Raw genomic sequence first — 12,870 nt, forward strand, 5'->3', positions numbered from 1 at the left:
ACGTGACTATGCTGTTTGTCTGTGATCAACACCTGGGCCCTGTTTCAGGAAGCCGGTTTGGAAAACTCAGAGTGAAAAACGACACTCACGGTTGAGTAACCCCGAACTGTCCAACTCGGAATATTCGGTTTCAGAAAGGCTGATAACAAGTAGTTCAGTCAACGCGGAGTTGCTTTAACCCCAAGTGAAGCGCGCGGACGAGGATACATAAAGCCCTGATAAGCGGAGCACAGATTAAGCGAGTCACCATGGAGACGGAGGGAAAGAAGGCGCGGTCAATGTATTTCACAGCGCTTGAGGCCGAAATTCTGATGGCAGTATATGCTGATAACATGCAAATTCCGCGGAAAAAAGTAACACAGCCACAGCTGCAAAAGCATGCATGGCAAAACATAGCCGACAGAGTCAATGCGTGAGTGTTAATATAAACATTGATCGAGGGATTTCCACCCATTTAACACGTTATTTTATTATATTTTATTTTATTTGTTATTTTATACATTTTATTTTGTGATGTGATGTGAGCGCAGGTGCAACCCAACAGGCCCCAAACGTTCCTGGCAGCAAGTAAAAATGAAATATAAAAATATAGTCCAAACAGGTAAGGTGTAATTGTATTATGAGCCATAGTGCTTGGTCTGTTTGTCCCATGTAAATCAATTGCAGTTAGAGGCTACATTAATTTTCCTTCTGTAAGCACTTATTGAAATTATCTGAGCACATTACAAGTACATATTTGCTTACTCTGTATGCTCAAATGTGACCCGTTATAGCCAACAGAAAAAAAGCGGAGGCCCGAAAAACAGGTGGGGGTCCTCCACCACCACCACTCACAGAGGCTGAGCAGTTGGCCCTCAGCCAAAACAGTGGGCGCCCTGTGGCTGAAGGCATCTCTGCGGGGACATCCTCTGAGTCAATAACCCCGCAAGACACAAGTGCCTACTGTTAAGGTTCAAAATTGAGGAAGGAGAGTACAAACCACCATGGTCCAGAAGGTCTTTTGGTCAAACAATGATTTTAATGAACACACGTGTGGGAAGACACTCTGTACGCAGACAGCCAGTAGTCCTCCTCTTAATCAGAGCATACACAGATTTTTATAGCATCAGGGTTTGAATTACTGACGCCCCTTCATACGTCACAGACAGGATATATACGTGCGTCAAATCAAAACCACAATGACCTTTTAACACAGTTTAAAAGAACATCGTCTTCCATCTTCATAACAGGTGCATCCTGTCACTGCCGGATGCTCGCTTGTCATCTTGACACCTCAGCAGCAGTTCTGCGACAAACTGCTCTTTGCAACATCAGCAAACCACAATTAAACTTTCCCCCATAAATGAATCTAACTAAAAGTGTGTGTGTGTCTGCGTCTGTGTGCTAACCACAATTGCACCCTGTTTCACCTCGCGACTAGCTCCTGACCTCTCACCAGACAGAGAGACAGAAACCACTCTCGTATATGTAATAATCGAACTGAAACTATGGATATGACTTTTACTAAATAAATGTTTTAATCAAGAACCTCTACTAAACATAATAACTGTGTGCATAAGCATCTTAAGGCCTTCTTAAAGCTATCTGTTACTTTGTTAAAGCAATGATCATACTGCAGATTATATTATGCTGGTCAAATACTTTTTGTTCATCCCCACACTACATAGGGGGTAAATTCAAAATAATACATGATGTGCATACATCCTTTCTTCACAGTCACCTTTGCAGTGCTACTCATTCATTTGATAAACTCTTTACCATAATGGATTATTTTGTAGTGAAGTTATTTTCCGACTGATTTTGCCTTCCCTCAGCCTTGGTTGTCTTTGAGAGCATAATGACAATGAAGTGTAAGGTGATTGGTATGTTTGTTAATTGCCATTTGGTCCCTTGTAAGTTATAAGTGACCTGTATAAACCTCATATTCTATCAGTTGATGGTGATGGTGTACTGCATCTGGTGCAGCCTCCTGTTGAGCCAGACCAACATGCAGTTGTGAGTAATACTCCACAGATTATATGAGTTTACAGTAGAACAGCAATGTTGTTTATTTCTTTACTACAGGAAAATAATGAAGAAACATTGACAGCTGTTACAGAGGAGGAAGCAACAGAGACACTTTATGAGGTTTACATCTTTTAATACTTTGTGTACAGGAAACACAGGTGACCAATAAAGCCAGTTGAACAAAAAATCTGTTTATTCTTCTTTCAACATGTTGAGGTGATGGGTCAAAGGAAATGATTGTGACATATGGTGTCTCTGACTGCGCTTCCATCTTGTATGTCCGTGGGAGGGTCAGGATGTTCATGGTTTGGATCACTGCTGATGTTTGGTTCAGAAGGACAGTGTTCTCCTCTGATTGTGGCAATGTTGTGAAGAATCACACATGCCACAATAATGTCACATGCCCTTTCTGGGGTGACCCTGAGTCTTTGCAGGCACTGGAACCGGGCCTTAAGCATTCCGATAGTCATTTCAATTCTGGCTCTTGTCCTGCAATTAGCCAGATTATATCGCTGCTGTGGGCCCGGTTCAGGGTCAGGGTAAGGGGTAAGCAAATAGGGTAAACATGGATACCCCCTATCACCAAGCAAGTAGCCAGTGAACTCTCCTAAGACAGAAGGGTACACTTCAGTTCAAATGTCCCTGAAGCAATTGGTCTTTATATATTTTAAAGTATTTTCAACTCACCATGTCCAAATTTTGTGCTCAGTGTACATTCACGGAATATTTGTGAGTCATGGACAGAGCCTGGCCACTTGGCTTCCACATTTGTGATAATGTTGGCAGCATCACATATGATCTTCACAGTGCAGAGAACACAAATTAGCATCCATTACTATAATGAAATAATTTGTTAGTTTGAAATGCTACAGGGAACTATGTACCTGTACATTAATGCTGTGGAAAGACTTCCTGTTCACATAGTCTCCTTCATTTACTGAAGGAGCAATGATTGGAATGTGAGTGCCATCTGTACAGCCAATCACGCCTGGGAACCGTGAGAATAAATGTAAAATTTAAGTAGTAGTTCAAGTATCACCACATCATGAATTAAGTTTCGTTCATCCTGATACCTGCAATTTTGTGGCATCCCTCTTTGATGAATCTTGTGGGTCTGTGACCGGGGAACACCACAGACGAGTACAGGAGACGTTTCAGTGCAACTGTAACATTCCTGACTGCCCGACAGACGGTAGCCTTGGAAACGTGCTCAGCGTCACCAATATTATACAGAAAGCTCCCGTTTGCAAGAAACCGAAGTGCAATACAAATAATATGCAATGAAATGAGAGCATGTCCGCGATGTGTCACATGCGTAATATATGGCCTGAGGATGTTATTCAAATAACTTATAGATTGTGCTGAGAAACGGTAACGTTCGCACAGAAAATCATCAGGAAATGATAAAATGTCCAAACGCGCTCTGATCACTCTCTCCCGGCGGAGAGCTCTGCGGAGAATTTGGGCTTCACGATCTACTGGCTCTTCAAGGAAGGAGCACGCCATGTCTGACACTTCCTACTGTCAGGTTTCCGACAAAGGGGCGGAGACAGTCAGGGTTAGTTGTAGTAAACCTGCTAGGGGGCAGGTTAGCTTCACGGAGTGTGTCGTCATAGTGACTCACTCAGGCTGCAGCTGAACTCGCTTTGTGAAACCGAAAACCCAGAGTTTTCGTTAACTCAGGGTATACTTACTCAGTTTTTCCACTAAACCGGCTTCCTGAAACAGGGCCCTGGGCTCAGGTGAGTTTCAGAGAAGCAGTTTTAGTTTAATAAGAATATGACGTTTTTATTCCTGTCACGTGACGCACGTCTGCTTTTGAAGTTTAAAGCTTTTACACAAACTGAATACGTCACTGCTCGCCGTAAGAATCTGCGCGTGCGCACTTTGACGGCATATTAGTTTTGTCACGTGAACTGAAAGCGTCCATTGACCTCTGCGTGAGCTGCTTTGACTTCAAAATAAAAGCCTGGGCTTGTGCAGAGAGAAAAGTATTGTGCTGAACGTTATTTTAATTTACTTACATAGGTCAGATAGCGAAGTGTCACCTTTATTCAAAGTACTCTGTGGAGTGAAGCAGCTCCTGTGATCATGAATTTGTATTTGCTGTGAGTAAAACAGCATTAATTATGGGTTTATTTAGAAATAATTTTTTCTTGATTAGCTGATTAGCTTATTTTGTTCAAAAGCCTGACATGAAAATATTACTTTATTTAATCACCAATAAAGACTTCAGATCCTGGAGTTCACATGAGAGTAACAGACAGAAAACAGTCATCCAAACACTATATAGTACTAATGAGACCATCTTCAATGCGTTTTTGTTTTTTAGGTAATGACATCGATGTGAATGGAGTGATTTCAGCTCCACTGCTCAGAGTTTAGACTCAACACCTGTCAGGTGATCCTGGCAGGATCACAGGAAGCTGAAAAGGTCCTTAAAGGGATCATCCTATAGTGTTTCATCAAACGTCCTATTACTGCAGTCTGTCCTTCCTGTTCACGCTCAGCTCAGAGTGTGTGGTACAGGTTGTAATTTTCATTGATGTGGATCAAACGTCATACCTCTGCCTACGGGAATGAATCATCAAATCAAATAAAAATGCAAACAGAGACTGTGCCCTGTTGACTGTATTCATTATCATCTACATCTATCAAGTCTACTGATGTGACCTTTGACCTTACAGGAACTGACTTTTGTCCACTTCTGGTAATTTGTGTGAGGTCCACATCCAGTAATCAAATCAATGTTTTAAAATAATTGTCAAAATCTTTTTATATTCATTGATATTCGTGTTTACTGTTTAAACACCATGAAACAGTTTCAACCTATTAACAGCAAAGACCTGGAGGACATCTTAGGTAAACTGAACTCCTCCTCCTCCACATCAGTCCAGCTCTGAGGTCTTTACACTGGCTGCCTGTCCGTCAGAGGATAGACTTTAAAGTTCTGATGCTGGCCTATAAAGCTCTGAATGGATTAGGACCAAAATACATCAGTGACCTCCTGACCCAGTATGAACCTTCCAGATCCCTCAGGTCATCTGGATCCGGTCTTTTATCAGTTCCCAGAGTCAGAACCAGACACGGAGAAGCTGCATTCAGCTTTTATGCTCCTTATATCTGGAACAAACTCCCAGAAAGCCTCAGATCAGCTGAAACACTCAGTTTATTTAAATCCAGGTTGAAGACTCACCTGTTCTCAGCTGCATTTGAATAAAGCACCAAATCCACACTTTAAGCTTAAATTTCAAAACTTACATTTAACTACTGATTTTATCTGTTTTGATTTTATATACTGTTGTTTGTTTGTTTGTTTGTTTGTTAATTAGTTAGTTAGTTTATTTGCTTGTTTTATTCAATTTTAAATCATGCTTTTTATTTGTTCTTGTTTCTAATGTCTCTGTAAAGCACTTTGAATCACCTTGTTGTTGAATTGTGCTATACAAATAAACTTACCTTGCCTTGCCTTGCCTTACTGGAACATTATTAAGACGGACTTGATTTTAATTTTATGATTTTAGTTTTGCTCCTCTTGAGATGATTGGTCTTGATGCTATTATTTTGAAGAACCGCACAGGAAGCTGCGGCTGTTTCCGCCAGCTTGCTTCAGCTTCAGTCGAGTTTCCAAGGAGAGAAATATCAGACGCGCTTCAGCTCGGACGGGACTTCTCAGAGCAAACACCCTCACACACTCGGGGCTGACCTTTGACCTCTGGGACATTTTGGGGTCCGGGCGGGAAGCTCGCGGACGGTGTAGACCCGGAACAGGCTGCCATGGCCCGGCCGAGGAAGAAAAGCTGCTCTGGGTGCTGAACATGAAGCTCCGCGGGGGGAGACAGAGAGAGCGCAGACTGCAGTAACACACGGAGGGAGAGGAGGCACTTTAATTCAGGAGAGAAGAAGAGGAGGATGAAGATGGGAGGGATAGTGGAGCTGCTGGGCATCAGCTGGCTCCTCTTCCTCCTGCTGTTCATCGGAAACGGCCACTGCAGAGGTGAGAGGGGTGAGGAAGAGCACGCTGAGTGGGAGGTTTATCGGGCCCTGTGAGGGACACTGACCCGGGGCATCACGGGAGGTGTAGTCCACCCTCAGCTGCTCTGACGGTCACTGCGAACAAATATCTGAAATGTTTCTATAAATGTGTCCAAGTTTAATCTTCATCGGAGTGAGAGGACGGTTACACCGACTCTGGCTCCTGCCTCCCTCTGTGAGCACGCAGGTGTGCACAGGTAGGAGTTTACGCAGCACGCTGAGGTTCCATCTGATCTAGTTAGCTCTAAGGTTTCATGTTAAATGTGGCCAGAGTTTCACAAAGTGACGGGCGCGTGTGCAAAAGTAAGGTAAAGCACTGGGTCGGGCCCCTCTGCGGCTTCCTAAAGTCAGCCAATCAGACGAAAGAGAATGGGGGCGGGGCTTAGACGGGAAATAAGGATGACCGAGGCCCGAGCCTCTCCTCTGATGCAGCGCTCCTCTGTAATCCTCCAGCTGTTTAAAGCCAGTTAGTTTAACTGTTGCTCAGGTGTCCAAGTACCCGAGAGCGGTGTGGTGAAGCTGAGGCTCAGGACTTTTGCACAGAGCGATCCAAACCAGCAGCAGATCATATAGGCTACGTTCACTCTGCAGGTCTTAATGCTCAAATCCGATTGTTTTGTCTGCTCGTTCACACTACAAATAAAATGCGACAGCAAACGCTCAAAGCGGCCGCATGCGCAAAAGAAGACGTCACACACAGCGCGCTGTTTAGACCCAGAACAAACAGTCTTTACGTTTCCCAATTTTGCTTTAAGTTATAAAGTTATTTTGTTATTTACATAACAAAATAACTTCTGTCAGAATCTGCAGATTATACAGAACAAATGAAATGTTCACGTTTCTCCAACACTGTCTTCCCAGCAGTTGTACTGGACGGACAGGAAGCGTTCGCGATGTCTTCTCCGGCGCTGATAATCGGCGTCTGTCTTGTGTCAGGGACGTAAAAGACGGATTTAATGCGACATGACCATCAAACAGCAGTCGCTTTCTAAAACATCAGATATGTGTCGGATTCAGGACCACATACGGAAGTGACCCAGGTCGGATTTGTGCCGTTCACACTGTCACACCGTGATCGGATATGAGTCGCAGAGGGTTGAAAAAGTCGGATTTTATGCGCTTTCGCCTGCAGCGTGAACGTAGCCTTAGTGACCTGGACCTGCTGATGGATCCTCTCAGAGCTTCTCTGAGCTGAACTTAGGTCTGAGGGGGAAAGTGGAGCGTGAGCACTCAGGCCGGAGCAGATTTTACTCCTGCTCCGGCCTGGGAAAGGAAGCTGGGATCTCCCAGGAGGAAGTGGTGCTTACTTTACTGAGCGGTGGGTTTCAGTTTTCAGGCGTGCTTTCGTCAGAGCTGCCTTTTCTTTCTGGAAACTTTATTGAAACAGTTGTGAGAACAGCCACACTGAGCTATCAGGTGACCAAACCGCGCGGTTCCTTCCTGTTCAGCGCCTGGTTCTGGTTCCAGCTGAGCGGAGCTGAATAACTAGCGTGCTGAGACCAGTGCAGCGTTTCCATCCTCAGCCTGAAAGTGCCGTTTTTCTTCATCATAGTCATATCTACCAATCTGCAGGCGGATCGTTTCCATTTGTTCCCGTATTTGTGAGTCTTTCTTAGACCATCGTTAATGTTCACACACGCTAACTTATTGAAAACCCCTGGGAGCTGACAGATCTAGGAAACAGGAAGACGGGAAACTCTTCTTTGCTCAGTTTGAGGTTTCTGCACATGAATCTGATATTAATCAGTTGTGATTTCCTGTTCTGCGATGTGGTTTTAGAGCAAGTCAGGCGGTCATGCCACAGTGCAGAGGTTTGTGTGAGAGCAGAAACCCTCTTTAACCATCAAAGGAAAGCTTTAACAGCTCCTGTTTGGATGTCTGATGTCACTATGACAGTTTTATGCATAGAGTACATTTGATTACATTAATATTGAATATGCTAAACGCTGAGGACACAAACATAAAAACCTGTGTGGGCTTACGCTGAAAGCTGCAAATAAAACTTGACAGAGAGGAAACGGTGTGCAGCTGAGAGCCGTGATGAGGTCAGAGAGGCGAACCAACAGGATTCTGTCTTAAACTGGGAGCCAATGGCGTTCAGTCCCAGGGCCACATGGTCACATGTCTGTGGTCACGTCCTGCAAACGGAACGTTACAATACTCTAACTGAAAGCATGGACCAGTGTCTCTGAGTCAGTTTGGAGTAGAAACTGTGAACACAGGCTACACACAGGAAGTGACACGTACAGCTGTGTATCGCCTGCATAGAACAGTAACCTTATACAGGGGAACACCAAGGCGTTCCCAGGCCGGCCGAGAGATATAATCTCTCCAGCGTGTCCTGGGTCTGCCCCGGGGCCTCCTCCTGGTGGGACATGCCTGGAACACCTCACCCAGGAGGCACCCAGGAGGCATCCTTGTCAGATGCCCGAACCACCTCAGCTGGCTCCTTTCGATGTGGAGCAGCAGCTGCTCTACTCTGAGCCCCTCCCGGATGGCCGAACTTCTCACCCTATCTGTAAGGGAGAGGCCAGCCACCCTTCGGAGGAAGCTCATTTCTGCCGCTTGTATCCGCGATCTCGTTCTTTCGGTCACTACCCACAGCTCGTGGCCATAGGTGAGGGTAGGGACGTAGATCGACCGGTAAATTGAGAGCTTCGCTTTTACACTCAGCTCCCTCTTCACCAGTCTCCCTTGGAATGCTGTTGAAGCTCTGCCGGAGGTGTGCGTTGAAGATCTTGCAGCCTGGGGCCTCTGCTAGACGTTCCCAGCGCACCCTCACTACGCGTTTAGGTGCACCGGGTCTGTCCAGCGTCCTCCCCCGCCACCTGATCCAACTCACCACCAGGTGGTGATCAGTTGACAGCTCAGCCCCTCTCTTTACCCGAGTGTCCAGAACATATGGTTGCAGGTCTGGTGATACGATTACAAAATCGACCTGTGTCCTGGTGCCACGTGCACTTATGGACACTCTTATGTTCGAACAAGGTGTTCGTTATGGCCAAACTGTGGTTAGCACAGAAGTCCAATAACAGAACACCGCTCAGGTTCAGATCAGGGAGGCCGTTCCTCCCAATCACGCCCCTCCAGGTCTCGCTGTCATTAACCACGTGAGCATTGAAGTCTCCCAGGTGGAGACAACAGAGTCTCCACTTCCATGTCTCCTCTTTGGGCCCGGACACCAGACGCTCGCCCTCGGGCACCCTCCCCGGGCCTGGCTCCAGGCCGGGGCCCCGGTAACCCTATCCCGGGCAGGGTAAACTGTTCCCTCGATGTTGTCTTCATAAGGGTCTTCTGAAGCGCTCTTTGTCTGGTCCCTCACCCAGGACCAATTTGCCATGGGACACACACACAACTCCACCACAATAAGGTAGCGATTCACGGAGAGGGGAAAGAAAAATCAGATAAAAAATGAAACCAGTCCTTTCTGTGAGAAGTTTCCACTGAGTCGTCCAGTCTGAATGAATCACACACTTACACACTCACACACACTCACAGTTTCCCTGAATCATGACTCATGGTGTTTTTCTTGGACCTACAGACCGTAATCACAATGAAAGCAGCTTCAGGGTCTGATAATGTGAACCTGCAGTTTTCTCAGCGCCCAGCAGAGGGCGAGTCATTTGGCAGTACATCAGAGAGGGTGCGGCCATCTTTTAAATACAGTCTGATCGGGGTGGCGAGGCTCCTCCTCCTGCGTGGCTGATCGCAGCTTCTCCTGTGTTTAAATCTGTTTCTTGGGGTTTATCGTGTTTCTACTCAAGTCTTCATTTAGTTTTTACTGTATTTTATTCTCAGAGCTTTTTGCTCGTCCCCGTGTTCCTCATGGTTCCACCTGATTTAGCTTTTTTAAAATCTGTGGTTGAGATTATCTTTGGAGTCGCTTTTCCAGGGTTTTCCTTCTGGGCTCCCTTTGGCAGGGATGAGCAGCAGCTCTTGACATGACGAGAAACAAGCCAGCAGGAAGCAGTGAGAGTGCTTCCTGTTTGGAGGCTTCCTGCCCAGCTTCAGGACGGCGAGGTCGTTAACGTCGGACTGCAGGTGTTACCGTGGCTACAGATTAATGCACACACACACACACACACACTCGTGTTGGACACCATGCTGTCAGTTGTGAGCAGATGGCGAGAAATGAAGAACACTGTGTGTGTGCGTGCGTGCGTGAGTGAGTGAGTGAGTGAGTGAGTGAGTGAGTGAGTGTGTTTGTTTGTTTGTTTGTTTGTTTGTTTGTTTGTTTGTTTGTTTGTTTGTTTGTTTGTTTGTTTGTTTGTTTGACAGGCCACCACTTGGGATTTTTTTCTCCCGAGGAACAAAATACAGTTCAGAGCTTCCTTTGAAATGTGTGATTTGAGCTGCAGTGTGACACTGATACCTGTGTGTGGATCAGCTGCTTTGTTACCAACAGGAGCTGCTGAGGACGCTTTCAGCTGCTGTAGAGGAAACAGTGGAGCTGTTGTAGCAGCGCCGTAAGGAGCTTAAAGCTCTGCGGCTGGATTTATTTTCTTTCACTGAGCTCATTTCCAAACAGGCCGTCATGATGCTCTGAGCATGTTTGCTTTACTTTATCAGCTCAAAGAAGGAAAACAGAAGACGGGTGAGGCCGAATGTCAGCAGCAGACCTCACAGGCCGGGGTGGCGGGTTCAAAAGTCCCGCCTCCCATCGAGGAGGAAATCCGGAGAGAGAATGTGGTGCGATGGTGTGCAGGGACGGCTGGAATGAGGATTCACTGATGCTCCTCAGACTGCAGTGTGTGGAAACACACCCGGCTGAGCTTAAACCAGGAAAACACAACCGCACGCAGGAAGTAGAGCAGGACCAGAGACATAAAGATGAGCTTCATGTGCGTAAAATCCAGGTTCTGGATCGTGTCTGTGGATCACGTGTGACACCGACACAGACGTAACTGTGAAGCTTTAAAAACATTTCTAGCGCCATCGTCTGTCAGCACAGGACGTGATGTCACCTGGTTGGTTGTGGCTAACAGACTCACATTAGCTTATGTTGGCTAACTAGTGACATCATCGATAGCGCAGAGGAAAGTGAGGACAGAAACTAAACGTCAGTGTGAGGTAGGGCTGGGACGGCGCGTCGACGTAATTACGTCAACACGTAAAATACGCAAAAAACGTGTCGATGCGTCGTCACTTTCAAAACGGACATGGCGGCAGCGAGTAGCGGCAACATGAATGAGGCAGCCGCAGTCGACTTCAATCACTCCACCCGAACACGCAGTTCTACAGTATGGGCATGTTTTTATTAAAAGGTGTCCAGATGAAGAAATTTGTGTTTTTCATTGAGATACATAAATTAGTAAATGTGAAGTTGATACACAAATAATGGGGAGAGAATCGAATCAAAATGAATCGTCGAATCATCGATTAGGAAAATAATCGTTTTGCCCTGGTGTGAGGATCACCGTCGCGCTGCAGCGATGAGTTCATGTTAAACATGGACCGTCCACTGTGCGTGTCCTTAACAGGAAGTGGCTGTTGGCTGTGTGGTCAGCGGCACTCAAACAGGAAAATCCAGCTGTTAGCCGTGATGTTCGGGTTTGTAAAGCACTTCATGAACGAGTCCTGAGTCAGGTGACAGGCCTCCTCTCAGCTGATGCGATGTTTTGTGCAGTAAAATCTTCGCGTTCCCGACACGTGCACACCAAATGATGTGTTCAGTTCTGAGGCTGTGGCAAAGGATTTGAACTTGTTTACAGAGCAAGCTGAACTGATTCGTTTCCCGTCTCCTCCTGCAGACTCTCACCAGACCGAGCACCTGTCCTCCTATCAGCTGACTGTCCCTCGACCAATCGGAGGCAGGCTGAGGAGGGACGTGAATGGAAGACTGCCCAATCAGGTCTGGAGGTTTTTATTTCTAGTTCATTTCCACTTACCTGTTTCCAGATCACACAGAGAAGTTCACGTAAGACGATGATGAGAGCACACAGGAAGCAGCGCTGCTAGCTCCGGGTCAGAACCAGCCATGGAATCGTAGGCGGGCAGACTCCATCTTTGCTGGTCCATCACACGAAGAAGCTCAGATTATTGTGACCCCAGTCTGCGTCAGGCGAGCTGCTGACTCCAAACTGATGGATCGTGTTGTTTGACTGATGTGACTGTGCACACAGATTTTAAACATTAGCTTTAAACCGTGTTTGGCTCGCCACGAACACAACGTCCATGAAGCAGCACGCCTGCAGGCTTCGTTTAAACACGCTCGCTGCGCCCGCGCTGCTGTCCCTCCCTGCATGCTGCAACATGCTCACACACACGTACGTACGCACACACACACACACACAGACACACACGATGACACACTCTGCTGGCATGTGCAGTCTGCTCAGAGATAACACCCCTGTGAAAGTGTTGTGGAGACATGAGTGTGTTTGCAGTCTGCAGATGTGTGTGTGTGTGTGTGTGTGTGTGTGTGTGTGTGTGTGTCTGTGTGCGTGTGTGTCTGTGTGTGTGTGTGTGTGTGTCTGTGTGTGCGTGTGTGTGTGTGTGTGTGTGTGTCTGTGTGCGTGTGTGTCTGTGTGTGTGTGTGTGTGTGTCTGTGTGTGTGTGTGTGTGTGTGTGTGTCTGTGTGTGTGCTCAGCTCCAGTCTAACACTTCCACCTGGAGTAAATCTGATCGTGTGGGTGTGTCGCTGCTCGCAGAGACTCGTGGCTAACGCGTCGCTGTGCTCGGCGCCGATTATCCTCCAGCTGTGTCACAAACAGCTGATCATTCCCAGGATCGTGTGATGTGAGCGTGCTCGCATCACCACGTTTTTCCACGTTTTACTGTGTGAAACTGTTGAACGTGAACTTTCTTTGAAACTCGTCAGCATCGCCC

The 12,870-nt window shown here is 46.5% G+C and overlaps 1 protein-coding gene across 4 annotated transcripts in view; it reads left to right on the forward strand.

Moving 5' to 3' along the window:
• The first annotated feature begins 5,589 nt into the window (after positions 1-5,589).
• The window catches only part of adam9a (ADAM metallopeptidase domain 9a), a 23,659-nt gene continuing 16,378 nt past the window's right edge, over positions 5,590-12,870 (forward strand). For all 4 annotated transcript variants that reach the window (XM_085476552.1, XM_085476553.1, XM_085476554.1 and 1 more), the window contains exons 1-2: positions 5,590-6,004; positions 11,793-11,893. In XM_085476552.1, the coding sequence (XP_085332678.1) occupies positions 5,920-6,004; positions 11,793-11,893 (186 nt within the window). In that variant the 5' untranslated portion in view covers positions 5,590-5,919. The remainder of the gene's footprint in view (positions 6,005-11,792; positions 11,894-12,870) is intronic.

Source organism: Copadichromis virginalis, linkage group LG12 (assembly GCF_057382275.1).
Source record: "Copadichromis virginalis isolate Kocher_CV1m ecotype Utaka linkage group LG12, C_Virginalis_male_GT1.1, whole genome shotgun sequence".
In the NCBI taxonomy this organism is placed as follows: Eukaryota; Metazoa; Chordata; class Actinopteri; order Cichliformes; family Cichlidae; genus Copadichromis; species Copadichromis virginalis.